Here is a 22975-nt window from a genome sequence, read left to right on the forward strand (position 1 = left end):
AGTCCTACCACCAGTGTAAAAGCGTTCCTATTTCTCCACATCCTCTCCAGCATCTGTTGTTTCTTGACTTTTTAATGATCGCCATTCTAACTGGTGTGAGATGGTATCTCACTGTGGCTTTGATTTGCATTTCTCTAATGATCAGTGATGATGAGCATTATTTCATATGTTTGTTGCCTGCATAAATGTCTTCTTTTGACAAGTGTCTGTTCATATCCTTTGCCCACTTTTTGGTGAGTTTTTTTTCTTGTAAATTTAAGTTCTTTGTAGATTCCGAATATTAGCCCTTTGTCAGATGGATAGATTGCAGATATTTTCTCCCATTCTGTAGGTTGCATGTTCACTCTGATGATAGTTTCCTTTGCTGTGCAGAAGCTCATTAGTTTAATCAGATCCCATTTATCTATTTTGCCTTTTGTTGCCTTTGCTTTTTGTGTTTTAGTCATGAAGTCTTTGTCCATGCCTATGTCCTGAATGGTATTGCCTAGGTTTTCTTCTAGGGTTTTTATCGTTTTTAAGTCTCACATTTAAGTCTTTATTCCATCGTCTCAGCCCCAAATCTCCTTAACCTGATAAGCAACTTCGGCAAAGTCTCAGGGTACAAAATTAATGTGCAAAAATTGCAAGCATTCCTATATACCAATAGCAAACAGAGAGCAAAACCATGAGTGAACTCCCATTTACAATTGCTACAAAGAGAATAAAATACCTAGGAATACAACTTGCAAGGGATATGAAAGACCTCATCAAGGAGAACTACAAACCACTTCTCAAGGAAACAAGAGAGGACACAAACAAATGGAAAAACATTCCATGCTCATGGATAGGAAGAATCAATATCGTGAAAATGGCCATCCTGCCCAAGGTAATTTATAGATTCAATGCTATCCCTATCAAGCTACCATTTACTTTCTTCACAGAATTGGAAAAAAAAAAAAAACTTTAAATTTCATGTGGAACCAGAAAAGAGCACATAGCCAAGACAATCCTAAGCCAAAAGAACAAAGCTGGAGGCATCACGTTATCTGACTTCAAACTATACTACAAGGCTACAGTAACAAAAACAGCATGGTACTGGTACTGGTACCAAACCCAGAGATACAGATCAATGGAACAGAACAGAGGCCTCAGAAATAACACCACACATCTACAACCAGTTTTCCCAACACCATTTATAAATGGTGTTGGGAAAACTGGCTAACCATATGCAGAAAGCTGAAATTGGATCCCTTCCTTACACCATATACAAAACCTATTCTTTGTAGTTTTTTGAAACTCAATACTCGTATTTAGTTGTTCTGCAAACAGTTTAAAGGGCTTTTTTTCTATGTTTTTGAGGGAATTAAGATAGGTAACTCCTGCCTACAGCATACCAGCTTTTCTGGGAGGTGGAGGGCTTTGTTTCCCAGTAGCCTTCCCTTGCTGAATTATACTGGCAGATAGAAGCTGCCAGTGAAGGCTTTGAGTGGCATGATGATCTCCATCATATGAGGAATCTGAAAAGCACTGGGAAGAGTTAGGCTTGGGGTACAGTTCTTGCAAGTGTATGCCCTCCATTGAGTGGAACAAGAACTGAGTGCTGACTTTCAATACCTGGCTATATGACCTGAGCAAGTTGCCTCACCTCTCTGAGCCCCATTTTCTCAGCTGCAAAGTGAAAATGATATTAGTATCTACTTCATTGAGTTATTGTTAGGATTAATGGTATTGATGTGTACCATACATTTAGCACAGGGTCCAGAATGTAGGTGTACTAAATAAATGAGTAGGTATTTTTTATCTTCTCTCCCCACAAAAGACTATATAGTCTTTTGGATAATGTTGGTGCCCTCCGGTTCTTATATTATGTCTACCCCAAGCAAGGTGCTGGACAGAACAGCAGTGAGCAACCAACCAGTCAAGGTCTCTGCTATCATCAAGACTGCATTCTTTTGTCACTGGGAGTCCTTGAGGAATCACTGACAGAGAGGGGATAGTTGAAAATACAGAAAGGAATAACCTCAATAGAAGTGAAATATGATTGTCACTTTTCACTCTGTAAATGAATCACATGGATAGCCAACCAAATGGAGATTCCTGAAATCCACAGTTCTGAAACTCAGCTCTGAAAAGGGATCAGGAATCTGTATTTTATTCCTAAATGTTTCTTATACAGATGATTCATGGATCACAATTTTAAAAAACACTGGTCTAGGAAGTAGAGGAAAGAGTAACCTATAGGCTATAGTGAGAATTTCTCCAGACAGTTTAATCCCTTTCCTAGTTCCTTTTCTAGGAAAACTGGTTTTGCTTCCTTAGGCTGGTTCAGTCTAGCGTAGTTTGGATAATTCTTTACTATAGGGAGCTTGTTGTAGTTATCCACTGTAGGATGTTTAAGAACATCTTTGGCTTCTCCCAACTAGATGCCTGTAGCAACTTTTCTTCTCCAGTAGTGATAATCACAAACATCTCCAAACTTAGCTGAACGTATCCTGGAGTGGGTGGCAAAATTACCCCTAGATGAGAACTATAGGACTGGTTGAAATCTTGACCTTTCACCTAGGAGAGACTTTCAGGTCTTCCCTCTGGATGGGTGGAAGATGGCAGATAAGATAGTTCCAGATTTATCTGCCAACCTCGTTTCCAGTCAGGTGTCGGTGGGTGGAGGTACACTTCTCTAAAAGTCAGGCCCCTGAGAGCCCACCACAGTAATCCTCTAGACATAACCTTCCTACAAAGCACAAAGGTCTAGATCTACCTCTGCCTGGTTATCCCCAAATCTTCCTGTCTTAGAGCTTATGTATTTCTATTCCCAACGGTAATTAAGGGTTTCAGTGAAAATGTTGTCTGAAATAAAAGTTTAAACAGGGTAAAATGGCTTCCACTTCTTACTTTTTACAAACAAGACTATTGAAGTTAAAACAATTGTTTTCATACCACTTTTTTAGAAAACCTTTTCATATATCATTACATATTTACCTAGTCTCTCTGTACATTTTAGAATTTTCACTCATGCCTGTAATCCCAGCACTTTGGGAGGCCAAGGTGGGCGGATCACAAAGTTAAGAGATCGAGACCATACTGGCCAACATGGTAAAACCCCGTCTCTACTAAAAATACAAAAATTAGCTGGGCGTGGTGGCGCACGCCTGTAATCCCACCTACTTGGGAGACTGAGGCAGGAGAATCACTTGAACCCTAGAGGTGGAGGTTGCAGTGAGCCGAGATTGTGCCATTGCACTCCAGCCTGGCGACAGAGCAAGACTCCATCTCAAAAATAAAAAAATAAAAATTAGTTAAAATATAATTTTTACGTGGTGAGAGAATGAGTAACTACATTTTAAAAAATAAAAAAACTAAAGTGATAGTTAAAATAATCGTTTTAATAATGTTAAGAACATAAGGCCAAGGATCCCTTTGACATTCAAATTGCTTCTGTGTTTGTTAAATATATATTATGATGATGAGTAACTCTGCAATGTTGAAATTACTGCTGGGTGAGCCCTTAAAACCAAGCAAGTTGTAGGGAGAAGCTGAAGAAGTTGCATGGCTTAGCATTCGTTTTTTAAAAGAAAATTGGAGAACTGTAACAGGCAGTGACTTCAGATATAACAGAAATCATGCTTTCTTTCAAAGATATACCTGTAGTATAATTGTAGAATTTTTCCTGGCATTTTTTAATGTATCAGGTAAAGGAATAATGATGCAACCTTTACATCTTGTAATAACTATGGAGGTGATTTAACTTTGTCAAAGGCTAGATTCACAGGGACTGTAAGACAGCAATTGTGCCATGAGGAAACTTTCATCTTAATATTAAGCATGATTTTTAGTAGGTACAAGATACTGTATCATACCATCTCCAGCCCTTTAATGTTTATCTTTGTTCCTTGGTTAAAAGTTGTCATCTTATTGGAAGTTAAAGGTAGTACCTTTTTTTCAAAGAAGTTTTCCAATTTCATGAACTTGAGGCTTTCTTTCAAAGAAACCACTAATTTTTTCTTATTATTTTTTTTTAGCAACACTATTATGCATTTCCAGTCCTCTGAGGATTCGATTTCCTTTAATCTGTTGTTTTGAAAGTTTCTTGTATAACTCAGCCTCATTGCAAGGGAGCAGACAATATGTTGTCCATCCATGGAGGTTCTTTGTTGGACCAAAGAGATGATATTTCCAGTTTTAGATTGAAGGGAACCCTTTGGTGCTTTTGCTGAATTTTCCTGAAGTACATTCACTCCAGGAGAAACAGACTGGAAGGTTCCAATTAGGCCAAGCCCTGGCAGGCACCTATATGGAGAAGTATCCTGGCTTATTAGGAGAACCACCTTAAATGCCCTTTATTTCATCTTTTATTTAAAGGCAGTTGGAACTGTGGTATATTGATAAATGCGCTATACCTGAGGACAGAGGTCATGCGCTTGAATCCCTGGTAATTGTCTATTAGCTAGCAAGTTCTTCCTCCCTAAGCCTCAGTTTCCTATCTGCAGAATGATGTGCCTAAAGTGATGTAGTACTTTTTTTTTTTTGGTGAGAATTAAGTGATAGTAGCATATAGGAGAGATCTAATTGGTTGGGAGGTTCAATATGTTTTGAATCTGGAAAAAAAGTATATTAACCAATAGATAAGTGCTAATCAACTTTTATTGATTATTAAATTGATGCATAAGACCAGCCAACTGATAAATAATTGATGTTCAGGGGCAGCCTGCACCAAGCAAACATAAGAGAATCCTTCACAGAACAGACCATCCATAATCCCCATTTGTACAGCGAATTCCAGTATGGTTTATGTGGTTCTAGCCTTAGTGGAGAACATACCAGCATACCAGTAAAGGGGGCAAGAAGATACTTATTCATAAAGACCCAGAAATCTAGCTATGGCAACATGACCACACACACACCACACACACAAAGTCTTGGAGGACAAAGCAGTAAATAAGTAACTAATGATTTGATTCCAGAATAAATGACAACCAGATTTAAGGTGGAATCACCAAGGACAGGCTCATCAATGAGCTGACAGCTCCTGTTGTAAGAATGGTCTACCTTCATTTTTTGGTTGAATTTCTTTGTCTTTTTGTGCTGCACTCCAAAGCCAAATTTAAGGGCCCCAAGCATGTTTCCTGTGTTCCATAGTTTGGAAACTGTATTTCCTGACCATTCTCTGTAATTGAAAAAAAAAAAAGATAGTAACTAGGCTACCCCACGAGTACTTCAGGTAGAAGAAGAAAACTTCTTTTAGAAGTACTTTTCTCTTGTTTTGCTAGGGCTTATCATGCCCTCATGCTATGCTGGTCATCTGTTGAAATACCCTCTCCTGTGGAGCCAAGACCCTGGGACTGAGGCACCAGGAGTTCTAATAAATTAAAATGAAGATCCCAAAAGAACTTCCCAAAGGTACCCAGAAGTGATGTAATAATCTTTCATAGTCACAGACTTCTCTAAAATTTCACAAGTATTTTATTTTCTCACTTGGACCTCAGAATAACTCACAAAAGTATATTGTTATTAACCCCCTTTTACAGTTGAAAAACTAGAAACTCAAAGAGATTACAGAGTGTCCAAACTTTCACGGCCAGTAAGTGGGACAGCCAAGACTTAGAGCCAGTTTCTCTAATGTATTATCTTGTGCTTTGTGCAGTGTAAGGATGGTGCTAGTATCTGCGTGCTCTGTAGACTAGTGGTTGAACAAGAAATACAGGGAATAGCATGTTTCAGATGGTATAGATGATAACAGGTAATAAGTACTAGGTTCTTATAAATTATCAGCTTCACATCATTTCATGGTGTGTGCTGCATGACACATTAAAAGATTATGTTGTTGGGCCGGGCGCTGTGGCTCACGCTTGTAATCCCAGCACTTTGGGAGGCCGAGGCAGGCGGATCACGAGGTCAGGAGATCGAGACCACGGTGAAACCCCGTCTCTACTAAAAATACAAAAAAATTAGCCGGGCGTGGTGGCAGGCGCCTGTAGTCCCAGCTACTCGGAGAGGCTGAGGCAGGAGAATGGCGTGAACCCGGGAGGCGGAGCTTGCAGTGAGCCGAGATTGCGCCACTGCACTCCAGCCTGGGCGACAGAGCGAGACTCCGTCTCAAAAAAAAAAAAAAAAAAAGAAAAAAGATTATGTTGTTAAAGTTTTTAAATTTTTTGATAAATGAGTGGTATATAATGTTTAGGGATAAGGAGAATTAGAAGTTGTATTTAATCAAGTTTTCTGTGAACATGTAGACAGCTTTTTTGGTTGCTGGCAAGAAAATGAAAAAGAAGAAGATGATATTCCCTGCTGTTAGACTAATTCATATCTCAGGTGAATCATGATTGCAAGATTGGGAGTTTGTACAAGTGTTCTTCCCTTGTGGCTTAAGGAAGTTCACCTCATTACTGCTTCGTCACATGACTCAGTCTTGTGAACAGTTAAAACACATCATAAGGCATGTTTCCCTCCACATAAATGGCATCAATAGCCAGGAATAAAGACTTAGGGCAGGAAAAGCCTATGGTAGACCTGCCTGGTCAAAGACGACTGCATGTTCTACCCAGAAATGAATTTTATGAGCCTTCAAGTAGACCAAAAAAAGTTTACTTTTCTCTATTTCGGTTTTCTCATATATAAAGCAGGAATGATGGTATTCAGCTTGTACATCTTATGAAGATTAATTTTTTAAGGCACCAGCACTATACCTAGAAAACATATAATTCTTGCCTCTTCGATGCTGGTGCTATTAATGGCGGAGATGGTTTTTAAATTGTAGCTGTCTTTTGAGCAAAGACTGATCCTGAAATGCTTACATGCAAGATACAGTAAGAGGAAGAGGACATAGATTCGTATTGCAATTTGGCTAAAGTTTACTTTCTCTTTCATTTCTCCAAATTTTACTCTCCTGACAATCTCATGTATTTGGAAGAATGAATAGGTAGTAAGAATGGATACTGAACTAGGCGTTGTGCCCTAGCTTTGTGTCTTTGGACAAGCCTTTCATGTCCTATTTCCCCACCCATAAAATTACAATGCTTCAACATCTCGGCAAATATTTATGGAGGACCCATATGCTAGGCACTGTTTTAGATGTTTGGGATATAATGGGAGGTGGTGAACAAGAAACATAAAAATATGAGTATATAAGAATATTAAAATAGAGAAAGAATGGCAAATTGAGGCATGAGGATGGAAATGGAGCTGCAATTTGAAAAGTATGGCTTGGGTAGTTTTCACCAAGATGCTGATATTTGAATAAAGTTCAGATGGATGTGAGGGAGCAAGCCTTACAGGTATCACAGGTGGGGAAGAGTTTTCTAGGCAGAAGAAACAGTAAGTGCTAAGGCCTTACATTGCAAACATGACTGGTCTTTCTGAGCAGTAAACAAGAAACCAGTATTTAGGAGTTGAGTTAATGAGAGCAAAATCAGAAGTATTGGGCCCCATGTGAAGACCATTTTGATAGATTTGGATTTAACTCAGTCTGTGATTGGGGAGCCACTCAAGGTTGTTGATAAAATAAGTGATACAGAGTTCATGTAACAGGATCATTTTGGCTTCCATTTGAGAATAAACGGGGTAAAGCGTGGGAAGCAAGGAAACTAGTTAGGAGAAGCTTTTGTAACAAGCCAGTAAGAGGTTCTGATGAGTTGGCCAAGTGGATAAGAGTGAAGAAGATGAAAAGAGATCAAGTAATAGATATGTTTTGAAGATGTTGCTGACAGGACATGATGGCAGATTAGATGTTGAGTTGGAGAAAACAGGTGTAGCATAAGATTCTGGGTATTTAACCAAAGCAGTGGGAAGAACTGTGTTGCCAATAACTGACATGAGGAGGACTGCAAAAGGGTCAGGTTAGGAGCAAGGGTGGAGTTAATCGCAGAGCTCTCACTGTCTCTGGAAGGTTGGGAACAGTCCACAAGAAAAGGCTTACAGATGATTAGATCATTCTCTTCATGTCAAGAGGTGGTCTTTGTGAAGATAACTCTTGCAAGAACCTGAAGTATAATTTAGATGGAAGATAGATAATAGAATGGTTACAACTCATTGTTAAAAGTAATAGAAAACCCCTACCTGCATCTGTGATCGTGTACACAGTAATCATTTGAAAATTATTTGAAATTGTATTAATGTTAGTGGTGGATTTACAGCTCACAATGGAAAAAGCAGTGACCAGAAAAAAAGAAAATGATTTGGAGGGCATTATTCTGTGTCGACTCAAAAAATATTTTAAAGAAGACAGAAAAAAAAATGTGTTCAATTATTAAAAACCCATGGATCAACTGCTCAAATTTAAAACTAATTTAGTTAAAATTACTGATTTTTAAACTATTATACTAAAGACCTCTTATGAGCCCTTAAATGATGATAGCATTTCCTCTTAATTCTAATTTCTGTAATGAAAAAAGAGTTGAAATTTTAGGTTAATGTAGTGAATTATTTTATATAGCTACATATGTGTCTAACATTTTACTTCAATTTTCTGTGCTATAGTTAAGAGGTCATTCTTTATGAATTATGCGAGGAGAGATTATATTAGAGGTAGAAGTGGTATTAATATACTACTCTTAATTGGAGCAATGATTGCACAGGTGACATGAGTCAAATCATAGCCCTCTTCTGTGCAGTTCTGTTAGTTAGAAGGCCCATACTGGATATGGTAAATGGTTTCATATTGATTGCTAACTCTCATCAATTGCTAGTGTTTGACTGAGCTATGTGTTGAGAAGAATGCTGAGACCATGGCTAGGATCAGTAGGAAAAAAGGACCTGATTGAGCATATCTATTAAGGATACAAATGAGGAAATGGCAGTAAGTGTGTCACACATTAATCATCCTTGTTTTATTGGTTTTAGAAAGGGCTGAGAGCATTGACAAGTATGGGTTGTCTTAAGGATGCCCATTGCTATTTTTTTCTTTTTTTTGATATATATCTTCTTGCCTTTTCCTGGCTTTTATACCCATTAGCCCAGGCACTGTCCTTTTCAATAACCTTGGATTTGTTCTTTGGAAGGTCTTTTCATATAACCTGCCATTTGCTACCTTATTTGGTTAATAAATGTGTGCAGAGCAAGACCAAAGGCAGCAAGATTGTTGTGCTTATGTTCTGGGAAGGTAGTTGGACGAGATTTTCAATTAATCCTACAGAATATGTAGGTTCGAAACTGGGAATTTATTGGTAGACTTAGATGCTGAGATAAGGTCAGTCTTAGTTGGAGATGGCAGGTGCTGGCTTCAGTGGTTTAAGACCGAATAAAAGATTAAAAATTAAGCATTTATAACCCACTTTGTAGCAAAATACAGTTAAAGATTTAGGAAACAATGCTAGGGAACCCAAGTGTTTGTGTTTCGAAGGAGATAAATACAGAGCTTTGGGAGATTTGGCCTTCAGTGTTTGGTAGGCACTTCCAAACAAGAAGGGGCTCCTTTTTAGGGGTGGAGAGGGATCTCAGCTGGGGTCTAACAGTGTATACCTCAGAATCGAATGAAGTAAGGTATCATCCTTTACCAGGTAACACCATTTGGTTTTTAATATGAGATATTTATGAATGATATTCTTAACCAAAATGAATAGCTGGAATTTGGGGAATTTAAGGTCCTTGAAATGGCCGTATAAAACATTTTATATAGACTATTTATTTTGATGCTTCCCAAATTAGATGTTTAAACATCAGCTTCCCAGGCTAGATTGCCTTTCCTCTACCTTCTAGTAGAGCCACCTTGACTCTATATTATCAATATTCGTTACCAAGTCTTAAATGTTCTTAGATATTTTAGGTGTCACATCTTTACATAAAATTCCTGTTTTCTTGCACTCAGTCTTGACTACCCCTTTATTCCATCTAAAGGATTCAATATTCCTATTCCCCTCATGAACTTCTCCATTCCTTATCCCTAAAACTGTAATATTCAGGCACTGAGACCAAGCCAAGATGGTGGTAGCTTCAGTAAGAAGAGAGTTTAAAAAAGTCTAAAATGCTGAATGGGGGAAACTTTGAAAAGAAAAAAAGTAAGGAGGAGGATGTAGGAAAAGAGAAACATAAATTTTATAAGACCATGTTTGGACTCACCTGGTGATTAAGGAAAGATGGGTCACAGTCATAATAAAAGCTGAGATTTGTTAAGGGCTTACCATGTGCCAGGCACTCAACGTCAGTGGCATTATCTCATTTAATGCTTTATAATACTAAAAAGTGCTATTTTCATTTTTACTTTTAAAGAACTTTTATGAGGTAGAGGCAAGTTTAGTGGCTGTTCAAGATCATGTAGTTAGTGATCCATCCAATCAAGGTTTGAACTCAGGCTTTAAGTCTAGATCCCAGGTTTCCCTCAGTAGGAGAGATGAAAGCATGCATGTAAGAATGAATTCCCAGAGACAGAGAGTGCACAGGAGAGGAAGAAAGAGGTGGGGAAGAGGTGATCACATGAACAAAAGGGGCTGGGGTCCCAAGGAGAGGCAGCAAACATTCACTGGGAACGGAATCTCTCTGCTCTCTCTTCATCCTGGACCTCGGTAGCAACAGAGCCTTTGACTAGTTATTTCCATACACCTGATGAGGAGAGGATCACAGGCTGCATGGGTGTTTACTTCCCCCAGCATATGAATAGTGCCACGTTAGGACATAGCTCCTAGGGCTTAGATGAGAAGAGAAGTGAAAGAATGAGGAAGGATCATTCCAGATCTTCAGATTTTGCTCATTTTCCAGGCATAGTACTCCACCAACCTGCACCCAAATTGCAGCCTTTGACTCTTCTAGTCTACTTTTCTCTCGGTGATTATGCATTGCATGCTGGAGGGTAGGAGCCATTTTGCAAGTTGTTAAATGGCCTTCAGTACTTAGCAGCAGATACTATGTTTATACAAGGTAAGGCAGTTCAGAAAGTGTGGGGTCATTTAGTGGCACTTTGATCCATTTTATGAAAACATTTCTCGTGGGTTCATAGATAATTGTTGCTCTTACATTTGTCTTCTGGTCATGATCATACCACCTAGGGAGGAAGAAGGGTGGAAATAGAGGGATCAAAGGTAGTGATGCTCTGCTAGCTGGCTCTCCTATCAGTAAGGCAAAAAGGAGGCTTAGTGCCTTGCAGAATTATTTATAAGACATAAACCTTGGGTGGTCAAGACATGCTGATGCACAGAATCAAAGATGACAAGATCAACAGTTAATGCCTTATATATTTATGTGACATAAGGACTGTCTCTCTGCCCAAGAATATTTCCCAATTATGGGGGGTGCCTGAAAGCCCATTGGCTCTTCTCTTTGTTGCATAATTCCTCATGATTTTTTTGTTACATGGAAACCAATAACTTAGAGGAGGTCTCTGGCAGGAGACCCTGAAGGGTTAGGATAAGGGAGGGTGCTGAAAGGAAGCAAGGAGAGAATAAGTATAGGAAAAGAAGGTAGGGACTGCCTAGATGAACAGGTGGCCCTGTTCCTAACTTTCCAAGGGCCAACCTGTCAGTACTCCCACTTATCTTTGAGATTTCCATGTTAGAAAGAATGCCTTGTTTTGGGTTGAGCAAAAACTGTTTTGCCTTAATTGGTGAGAAAAAAAAAACAGCTCTAAGCCATATTTAGGAAATCTGTTGACTATAATTAAGATTTCATGGGAGTCCCCAAGGTTTACTTACCTATAATTGAAAAAATGCAAATGAAGACAGTTAATCAGTGGACTGGCCGACTATGAAGCACTACTACCTACCTAAATGAATTAAAAATGAAGACACAAATATGTCCAGTTGAGAAAGTTACCAAAGAGCCAATTGGTAAATTTCTCAGCAAAGCTGTGGAGAATTTTTTTCTTAGCCTGATAGACTGCAGTGCCTTTCTGCCAAGGTCTTTGCCAATTTAATCTTGAGCCATTCCATACAGATTTCCTCACAACTGGCCTTCAGCACTGGTTGGTTCTCTGGCATTACTTAAGGAAGCCCTGAAGAAAAGATAACAGACCTCTTGTCCTCTTTTCTGTGTAACTGATCCACTACTTAGAGCTGTAACATATTTGCTTTACAAGATCCTATTATCAAATGGAATTTGGAACTCTTTAGGAGTTATCGCATAGAATTTCACTTATCAGGGATCAGTATGTGTTGTAATATTAATTCTTTTAATGTGGTTTTGTTTGTTTTGAGACACAGTCTCTTTCTGTCACCCAGGGTGGAGTGCAGTGGCTCCATCTCAGTTCACTGCAACCTCCGCCTCCTGGGTTCAAGTGATTCTCCTGCCTCAGCCTCCCCAGTAGTTGGGATTACAGGCATATGCCACCACACCCGGCTAATTTTTGTGTTTTTAGTAGAGATGGGGTTTCACCATGTTGGCCAGACTGGTCTCGATCTCCTGACCTCAAGTGATCCGCCTACCTCGGCCTCCTAAAATGCTGGGATTATAGGCATGAACCACCATGCCCAGCCTTGATGTGTGTGTGTGTGTGTGTGTGTTTTAACAGTAAATACAACATATCTGTGATGGTCACTTTTACCTCTAACACCATCCTTCCTTGTTAAAATACGCAGGCAATTTTTATCACCTGATTTAAAATCATCCCCAAAATGTTTTGCATTTCTGTTAATACTTAAATCTTCTCCTTAATGATTTCATTAATTAGCAACTCATGATATGGTATTAGTACAAAAAGTGCACAATATGTCTTTAAAATCAGCTGTGGAAACAAAAGCGTAAACGCAACATCCTTTAGATAAAAATATTTGTTGGCCAGGCGCGGTGGCTCACGCCTGTAATTCCAGCACTTTGGGAGGTCAAGGTGGACGGATCATGAGGTCAGGAGTTCAAGACCAGCCTGACCAACATGGTGAAACCCCCATCTCTACTAAAAATACACAGATTAGCCAGGCGTGGTGGCACACATCTGTAATCCCAGCTACTCAGGAGGCTGAGGCAGGAGAATCGCTTGAACCCAGTAGGCGGAGGTTGCAGTGAGCCAAGATTGTGCCACTGCACTCCAGCCTGGGTGACAGCGAGACAATATCTCAAAAAAAAAAAAAAGTCAGTATCAGACAATATTTGATAGCTAGCAAAGAAAACAATAGAAATCAAACAAGTTAATCCAAATATAGAAGTAGTGATACAATGGATGATATATCTGTGCCATAAACAGAATCAAGTCTTTTTGGACAATCCTGTTAAAATATGCCCTCTTGGGAGGTAAATAAGTTTCCTTTCCCACGCTACTTAGCGGATTCTGAGGGAGCAAGGTGCCTGAGTGATTAATAACGCCTGCCATGGACACTATGGATGAGAGTTTGTTTGATGAGAGAGTGAGTAGACTCCAACACAGAAATGAGAGCTTGCTATCAAGGAAATGTCTTTTTGTGAGCATATAAACATTCTGAGATAACTTAAGTGGGAAAAGATGCGATTAGGCTGAACCTTTTCACCATGTCTTTGTTTGCTTGAGTTATTTATTATCCTGGACTTTCTAGAGTTTTTTAAAAAGTGTTGTTGATACAGACTCTGGAAAATGTACGCAGATATTTCAAGGTATTTCAAAGGTGTCACAGTTTCTAAGGACATCAAATATCTCTTCAAAGCCTCATGGATTTTTAAAACATGAAATGTTCTTCTTAGAGGATAATAGGCTCCATTGCTCTGGGTTTCTAACCTCTAATTCATTAACAGCAAAGCTGACTTGTAGCAAATTTTTTTTTTCCTTGCAAGCAGGAGGTAGCAGTTTAAATATAAATAAATGACCAGCTCCAGTGGAAAGATTCCAGTTTTCTTGAGGTGTTTGCTTTCAATTTATTGCCAATTCTCCCATCACAACTTCCTCCCCTGAAAACCTACTCTAGGTCTGAACATGTTTAGAATAACCCCATTAAAATCGTTCTTGTTCTTATATGTTAAAGCTATGTTATTCCCATTTTAAAATATTGCAAAAGGCTAAAGTGGACCTTACACATATTTAGGGAAATATTTTAGCATTATCAAACTCATTAGTGTCATTGGCTCTGACTTAGACAATAATGAAAATAAAATAGCAAGGCCCAAATGGAACTGGTTCCTTCTTCCAGGCATTGCTAAGCCATTTGAAGTAATCAAAGCAAACAAACACCTCAGTTCTTTTATTTCAAAATCACCTTCCAAATGGATTTGGCTTATTTTATTCTATTTAGCTTAGCCAGCAGTCCCATGACATTTGCATTATTTTTAATCCAATGACAGATTGCTTTGTGCTTTGGATTTTCATGAACTGCCATTTATGTTTCATTAATTTTTGTTAGTAGATGATCAGCTTTTTTGAAAAAAGACATACAGTGTGAAAATTGATCTCTCTCTCTCTCTCCATGCATATTGTAAATATATGAATTCAGAAAACACAGTCAAATCCTAATTCTCTTCTTTAATCGTATGCCCAGCCTCCACAAATTAACATTCTAAGACATTTACTATGTCATATCATCTGCAATGTGTCCCCTACCCGTTTTATATTATTTTTCACTTTTGACAATACTATTATTTGTTTGTTTTTAAAGCAAGCTGTTACTAAATAGCATTTATTTTATTTCTATCTTACCTCAGCAAGTTCACCATTCTGAAGGGTAAAAGATTGCTAATTAATTACTTAATTATTCTCTACATAACCAAGGAAGGTTATTTTCCATTCAAGTAAAATACTTGTTGATTATGTTATATCTTAGATTATTAAAAGGATATTAATATTGATTTTAAAGGTCTTATGCTGAGAAATTTTTTGGTAAATTTATTGAACTTTTGTGTATGGATTTAATCTTTGTAAAAACAGTAAGGAACATGAAAGGACAAAATCAAACATACACCTACAGTATGCAGAACACCACCATACATGAAACAATTGGGAAGATCAATATAAGCAAAACATGATTTTTTAAATATTTGCTCGCATAGATACAACTGGCCCTCTGATAAATCACCTGGATGCAACATACACACCTCAAACTCAGTATGTCCAAAGTTATACTCAGCATTGTAGCACTTCAACATCCTTCTTATTTCCTCAATCTAGGTTAAGAGCATTAATGTATACTAAGTTGGACTAGTTAGGTATTTGAGAATTGTCCTTCCTCATCACTGTTAACCATTCAGTCACCAACAACCTCTTAGTAAAGAGTGTTTAGATTTCATGCCCACAATGAAGCTGTTTCCCCTTTCCTATCCCTACCTGACTCAAGGTAAATTGCTATTCCTTTTGTTCATTTAGCATCTCTCATCCTACTAAAACACTGTCATACAGTGTTAAAACCTTTAGTTTGTGTCTATTTTTCTCATTGTACTGTGAGCTCTTGTGTTTCAGTGCTTATGTCTATTTGTGCCAACACTTAAGCACAGTAGTTGGCAAAAAGTATTCAGTAGGTGTCTGAAGAAATACTTGGATGAATGTGTAGATGGAAAAATGTAGGGATAGACTGGAGGCTAAAAAGTCAGTGATAATTCAACATTTCAAGAGGTGTAGTTGCACTTTCCTTTGAAAGAATGTGGTTGACTTCTGCAGTCGAATTCTGTTTCTGTTGAAACTGAACACCTGTTGCAGCATAGTCCTGTTTGAATGAAGCAGCATGCAGCTAAGGACATAGGCTTTCAGAAATATTCAGATGATAACATAAGCTGTACAAGAGTCATTTCAAATACTTATTACAATGTTCTTCAGCTTCGATGATAGAAGGAATTAGGCTGCACAAATATCAATAAATGGAAGAATCACAATTCAGATAAGTCTTTGCTCCAGTCTTTCTGCCCATTCAAAACACAAAATGAGAGTATAGAGAACAGAAATCTGTTAGAAGTTGAGTGGTATTAAGAAGAGTAGGAATAGAGGCAGGGAAAAAAAAGACAATGTCCTATAGAAAGGCCTATAAAACAGCTCTCCTGCCCCTATTTGCTTTTCATGGACTATAATAGCACAAGATGGGAGGAAACATCTGTTTTCTTTTAGACATAATATTTTGATATTTTAAAAGAATCATAACAATTAGGAGAAGTCTAATTCCTGTGGTTAGGGACAGCAGATACCTATGGGATGGAATAGGGAGAATGAGTGTAGCAGATCTGGGTAGATTTTGGGGGCTGAGGATTCATCTGCTCTGGATGGCTCTGGGAAATAGCATGGAGGAATGGTAAGAGCATGGGCTCAGTGGTTGGATGGCCTGGGTTTACCTCTTGGATTCACCACATGTTAGCAGTGGGATAATGGGCAAGCTATATGCTTCTAAGTCTCAATTGGTCAAGCCCTGTCTCAGGGCTGGTTGTGAGATAGAATGAAATAAATGAAACTCAGGGAACTAGTTCAGAAAACAGCACGTGGTCTAATTTGTTAAATGTATGCCCTTGTTTTTAAACTAGCTGAAAATAAGCAGTTTCTCTTAGGTTAGATACAGGAACTTAATGGGATATCCTATAGGAATATAAAAGGCCCTTAACCAGGAAAAGATGGATATGTCTTTCTGCTGAAAAGGCCTGTCACTGTAATTCAGGTCAGCTTGAGGAAGGGCTGAGAGGTGGTTGATTTTTGAGGCCATTTTAAAACTAGCAAGACTGGACCAGGTAAAGGATTAGATGACTAGTAAGAGTAGCTGAGCCCTGCCTAGTATAAATATGCTTCAGAATAATGGAGCAAGTCCAAGACAAATTAGCAGAGATCAGTTTCCAGTGTCTATTTCCATAAGGGTGACTCAAGGCCAGGAAGAACAAGGGCGGGCTGAGCTCTGGGCAGCAACATACCTGAGGTCATAGGCTATAGTCAGCAAGGATTTGGGCTATGAGGATGAGACTAAGAATCACAGATTGTGAGAGTTGAGGCTCTTATCAGACATAGCCATGATGTTAAAAGGATGTTGCCAGGTTTAGGGGACAGGCTTCCAGCCTGTTCATTAGAAGAAAAGAGTTCATTTTGGATAGGTAATAACTAAAAAACAAGACCTGAGAGATTAAGTGATGCTTCGGGGGAACATTGCTGCATGGTGGGGTTCAGATGAGTGGGCTTTGGAAAGAGATAGTACTGGTCCTAATCCCTACTTTGCCAATGACTGCAGGGACAACTTACATTACCTCCCTAAGCTTCAACTTCCTCACTTATTAAATGGGGAGTAATCATCACTCCTACTTCAAGAATTTTTGAAAATTAAATCACACAATTAAAAGGACTCAATGTCAGGCGTCTAGTAAGTGCTCACTGAATTTTGATTATTATGAAAACTTATATGTATTCACTTACATACCTTGTTGAAAACGCCATCATTACAATAAGTCACAAAATAGAATGCAACTATGTTAAATAAATGTTCCTAAACTTGGTATTTAAAAAATGTTGTCGTGCAGCTTTATTCTAATATCTTTTCTTTAGGAAGTGAAGTTTTAGCCAACCTTGCCAGTTGGAAAACAGAGTTTTGGCACCATTTTGGAAAGGCATAAAGAAAGCCATTTTTAAATTGGAAAGAATTGTGATTTGTGCCGATAATGATCTAAATCATGAAAGTGCATCTACAGAAAAGGGCAAAATGTAACCTTTGGAAATTCAACTTTTTTAAAAAGTCAAATTTTGTATTAACTTTAAATTGGGCTTATTGTTTGTGGAAATATTTGTTCCAGTTCAGTTGGCTGGATCTCTCACCTCTTCACTTTACCTTGCTGCAAATTCAAGATCTGCCTTAGCAGGTGGCTTGAATAAAATTCTTGGCTTTATGTTTCAGAGCTATCTCACTCTCAAACAATGTACTAGGTTTATTTACAGGATTCCTGCATCAGGCTTGAAAAGCAAAGGGGTTCTGAAGAAGAGACAGGTTCTCATATTTTTGCTGCACAATTAAACACCATCTATCTGAAAATGGAATCTGTGGTAAAAATCTCCAAATTTACTTGTAATCCCTTCTCTTCAGTCCAACTCAATTCTCCCAAGACTCACTCTTTGGGAACCATTTAATAATACAATAGCAAATATATCATCTTGTTCTTACTTCTACTAATTCTGTTGCCCAAAGCAAATCAACAAAACATCCCTGTCATATTTTACCCTTTATTTACCCATAGAATGTGATAGAATTAACTAATTTTATGAATTAACATTACTCATTTTTGAAACCTGACAGAGAACTGTGCATTGGCCAAAGGTGTTAGGTATTTCGCTTCTAAAGAAACCGTGACTTATCTGCTCCTGATTGTTCCCAACATTTTGCTGTCTCATCTCTGTCTTTCATTATTTACACTTCTACCTGGGGGTAAGATGGAAAAGACAAAAAAGTAAAATTCAGTGAGATAACTGGCTATGATATTACCAAACTTGTGTATGACAGAAGTCCTGAAATCATTGGATAAAGTAAATCATCAAGACAGTCTTTAGGTTTCATTAATCCAGTGGTTCTCAAACTTTGGCAAGTATCAGAACCTCCTGGATGGCTAGCTAGTTAAAACAAAGATTGCAAGGTTTTGATTCAATAAGTTTTGGATTGGGCCTGATAAATGCGATTTCTAACATTCCCGGGTGATGCTGATGCTGTTGCACCTCAGGTACTAGGCTTTGAGAACCACCCCACTAATTCATTATTGGCTTCTCTCCTGTTAACATGAATAACCTAGAGTTTGCTTTTCCTTAGCTATCTTTAGAAATTTAGGCTGTATAAACAAAACAGTATGGGGTTCAGCAGTGATTTTGGTATATGTGCATTTTGTACAGCACAATAGAAGTGCTCAAGTAAGTGGGTTACTCCATCCATTTGGTTGAGTTAATTCACAAAGCAATTATATAAAACATCTTCCATTGTTTTCCTCAATGGTCAGACTGCAAGCTTTTCTGGTGATGGAAAAATTGAGCTCATTTGATTGACATTTTTTAAAACACAGCACAACATTAATTTAGCTTAAATAAGGGATATGGAACAAAAAGCAGCCAAAGGAACAGTATCACAGTGGTGTTAGATACAACTTCTGATAACCTCAATACTGCATGGGACATATTTTGTTTGTTAGTAAGAAATGACACAAAGCTAAAGTGAATACCAGTCACATCAGACAGGAGAACCATAAGATTTACAGTCTCTCAGTTTAAACACTTTCTTAGTCACCTAGCCCGCAGAAGGCTTAATGCAGCTACAGTTCATGAATTACAGGCTACACAACAAATAATCTCTACAACTAGGAACAGCATACTTAGGAACATCTCTGCTTCCTTCAGTTAACTGTAATTGATATATTTCCTTAGTTGATGTTACAAGAAGTTTGATAAAAGATCAGACTATGCTTAAACATCCCTGAGGCTGGAATAATATTTGCAGTTCAGCTGTTAATTCTTCTCTTTCACTAGGTCACATGTAGAATCCTGGCTGATGGAGAGTCTAGGAAATACATTTTTGAGCCTCACCAATCCTGAGCTCAGGATATAGAAATAGTGTATAGATAAATAGGTACTTCCATTGGTCAGGCTATAACATTGAGATGTAACCCCAGCATCTGTGATGCAGGCAGTGAAGCAAGAAGAAGGTTGAAGCAGATATTGAATGATCTAGAATACAGTACGTACCACACTAACTAGTTAAAGACAGAAAAAAGGTAACCCAAAATATTCCTGGCCTGAAAGTCTGGTGATGGGCCTCTAAACCTATTCTCAAGTTGTGACTTGTCATGGCATTTTTTTTTTTTTTTTTTTTTTTTTTTTTGGATGTGGTGTGGTGGAGTCTCGCTCTGCCACCCAGGCTGGAGTGCAGTGGTGCTATCTCAGCTCACTGCAAGCTCCGCCTCCCCGGTTCACGCCATTCTCCTGCCTCAGCCTCTCCAAGTAGCTGGGACTACAGGCGCCCGCCACCACGCCCGGCTAATTTTTTGCATTTTTAGTAGAGACGGGGTTTCACCGTGGTCTCGATCTCCTGACCTAATGATCCGCCCGCCTCAGCCTCCCAAAGTGCTGGGATTACAAGCATGAGCCACCACGCCCGGCTGTCATGGCATTTTTAAAAGCCATCCTATCCAACAGGGTGGCAGTATAGATGAGATGAGTAGTATCTTTAAAGACTAAAAGCTGTGCTAGTTACTGGACCTCTGCATGTATCAGCTCTCTCATTCTAAAAGGGCATGATGATAATGCCTATATCATAGAGTTGTTAATGAGAGCTAAGTGGGGAAATACAAATTTCTCATAATAGTATTTGGCATATAGTAAATACTCAATATTTCATTAATGCATCGATAGGAAGGGCTCACTGAATGCTGTGAGATCCTGACATAAGTATCAGTATTTATATAGACGGTATATTCAAGACCTGTTAATAGTTAAATTGATAGTCCAAGTTCAATTAACACCTCACAGAAGCGAGAACACCCGTGGATTATTATTCTGCCTAAATGACTGTATCCTCACCAACACTGAGCTCAAGATACAGAAATAGCCTATAGATAGATACTTCCATTGGCTGGGCCATAAAATTGAGATGTAACCCCTTATAACTTTTTATCTTTAGTGTCTGCCAAATGCTTGTCCAACATTTGAGTAAATGTCACCATTGCTAATTACCCTAATGTAATAATATGGGATGTTCCACTTTGGAAAACTTTTGTTACCTTGGAATTCCTACCTGCTAAGATGAGGGCTTTGCCATTAGCTGTATTGAGATTTTAAAAACCTTAACTTGTGATAATTTGCTCCTTTTCAGCAATACTATTTATTTGCTCAAGGAAAACATTATTTTAACTGTGAAAGTACATCACCATCTTGCGAATTTGGGGCCTCCGTTAACCCACACGTATCTCATTCTTTTCCTACTCTAGCTGGACAGTGCCACATCGCTTATCCAGGCAGCTAAAAACCTGATGAATGCTGTTGTCCTCACGGTGAAAGCATCCTATGTGGCCTCAACCAAATACCAGAAGGTCTATGGGACAGCAGCTGTCAACTCACCTGTTGTGTCTTGGAAGATGAAGGCTCCAGAGAAGAAGCCCCTTGTGAAGAGAGAAAAGCCTGAAGAATTCCAGACACGAGTTCGACGAGGTTCTCAGAAGAAACACATTTCGCCTGTACAGGCTTTAAGTGAATTCAAAGCAATGGATTCCTTCTAGGACGATAGGTTTTGACAAGAAAGCTTTTTCTTTCTTTTCTTTCTTTCTTTTTCTTTTTAATTCCATTTTTGTATGCATACCTGCCGGCTCGTATGCCTCTGGCATGGGGAAATTAAGGGAACAGTGTCTGTTTGCATGTAAGATGAGATGAGATCAATACTACTGATCCATCTGTAGCCTGGGAAGGAGACAGGACATTCTTGTACTGAGGTGGCACAGAGCTGTCCTTTGCAACATTCTCATAAAATTGGGCACAGACTTCGCATTGGCGCAATATTTATGGGAGTGGGAGGGATGGGGAAAATAAACTTAACTCTACAAAAGCAAACTCTAATGCATGCAAGAATCATTAGGTTGGCAGGTATATTCATAAGTGAAAAATCTGGAAGTGTAATGGTAGAACATAAAACTTGTATTGCTTCTGTTTCAGTGCAAAAATGTACTAGCCAATACGCTTAAGTAAGTGTGTGGCCCACGAATTGAACAATTTAACCTTGAGTCTATATCTGTGATATTATGTCGATTTTTAATTGAGGGGAAATTAACTAGTCCAGCCTAAAATGCTTCTTTTAATCTGCATTCTGTTTCCTCTTCTAGTTGTGCCATTACTAGTGATCATGTTTTTTTTTTCCCCCCTTTACTGAAAACAATAAACAGCTATTTGAGACAATTAAAATCCTTCTGGGGGCACTGGAAGCACAATACAGTGACCAATCTTGCTTTCATTTTTTTCTTTTAATTTGAACTATGATTTTGCTAGAAATAGAAGGCCCAGTGGTGGAATATTAGAGGGAAGGAAACTGACAACGTGTGAAAGTTAGAGGCAAATACATAGGTGTAGCTTGGAGTGCTGGTATCTAATATACCATTGTATTCACTAACTAACTCGAAATAAACACATTTAATCTTGACATCTCAAGTATGTTTTCTTTTTTTAAGTATGTACTTAATAAAGATGAGAGCATCTTCCTGAAAATTCATTTAAAAAATGCATTATGTTTTGGTTTGTTTTTAGAGATTAGCAATAAAATAGATGATACCCCAATAATTCTGTCATTTTTAGAGTTCACATATTTATTTTGTGGTTTGTTTTTCCCCTTGTTTTCATTCACTTTCATACTGCATTGAAAATGACTGACAGTCTTTTTAATAGAAGAAAGAACCAATTTCAAAATATTTTACTCATTTTAGACTTTTTCAAGTTGGAAAAACAGGACTTCTGTCCCATTATTAAAAAGTGGTGATAGTATTTCAGCTGTGAACTGAGAAAGGGGGAAAAAGCCCCCAAATAGTCACCTGAATTCTCCAAACTCCTCTCATTGGAATGATTCCTACAAGTTATCACATTACCATGTCTCCAAAAGACTTCTGGTAAATACGCATGTTTCTTTCTTAGCAAAGTGATTGATAACACATGGGGAGTCATGAACACCTAAACTTATGTGCAAGATCCCAAAGGGAAGGAGCTATAAGGGAGTTGTGGAAGGAGAAAAAGCTTAATCTGAAATCTTATTTAGAAATGATTCTGCTCAAACCACTGCTTACTACTACTGAAAATAACACCACCAAGACTGAGAACATTTCAGTAGAGGAGACACCAGGGAAGCCGTACACTGATTTTCAACACTAATCATTAGATCACAGATAACTAGCCTGCTTCATTAATTTGCATAAACATTCAGAGGGTGTCACTGACACAGATATTTAAGGAAGGCCTTAACTGAGCCAGGTTCTAGGCTTAGCGCACCACTAGTTAAATGTATGGGTGACTTTTCTGTTAGCACATAACCATGACATAATAAGAAACCAGCATGCCGTTTTTGCCCACTGACCTGAAGAACAAAGACAGCTTGTTCTTGGCAGCATATTTTTGATCTAAGGAATCTGAGTTTCTCCCAAACAGCAATAAAAAAATACCCTTTTGAGAAGTTTTTCTTGACAAGAGCCACTCATTCTGTTTTTCTCTTCCCTAACAGATGCT

The 22975-nt window shown here is 38.4% G+C and overlaps 1 protein-coding gene across 17 annotated transcripts in view; it reads left to right on the forward strand.

Moving 5' to 3' along the window:
- CTNNA2 (catenin alpha 2) overlaps positions 1 to 21905 on the forward strand; it is a 1201677-nt gene extending 1179772 nt beyond the window's left edge. For 16 of the 17 annotated variants that reach the window (XM_058429034.1, XM_058429035.1, XM_058429037.1 and 13 more), the window contains one exon: positions 20707 to 21905. In XM_058429034.1, coding sequence (XP_058285017.1) covers positions 20707 to 20994 — 288 coding nt within the window. In that variant the 3' untranslated portion in view covers positions 20995 to 21905. Of the gene's footprint in view, positions 1 to 5246; positions 5377 to 20706 lie in introns of all 17 variants that reach the window. The other variant, XR_009210118.1, reaches the window with a different exon arrangement.
- The last annotated feature ends 1070 nt before the right edge of the window (positions 21906 to 22975 follow it).

The sequence above is a fragment of the Hylobates moloch genome, unplaced genomic scaffold, assembly GCF_009828535.3.
Source record: "Hylobates moloch isolate HMO894 unplaced genomic scaffold, HMol_V3 SCAFFOLD_15, whole genome shotgun sequence".
Classification (NCBI taxonomy): Eukaryota; Metazoa; Chordata; class Mammalia; order Primates; family Hylobatidae; genus Hylobates; species Hylobates moloch.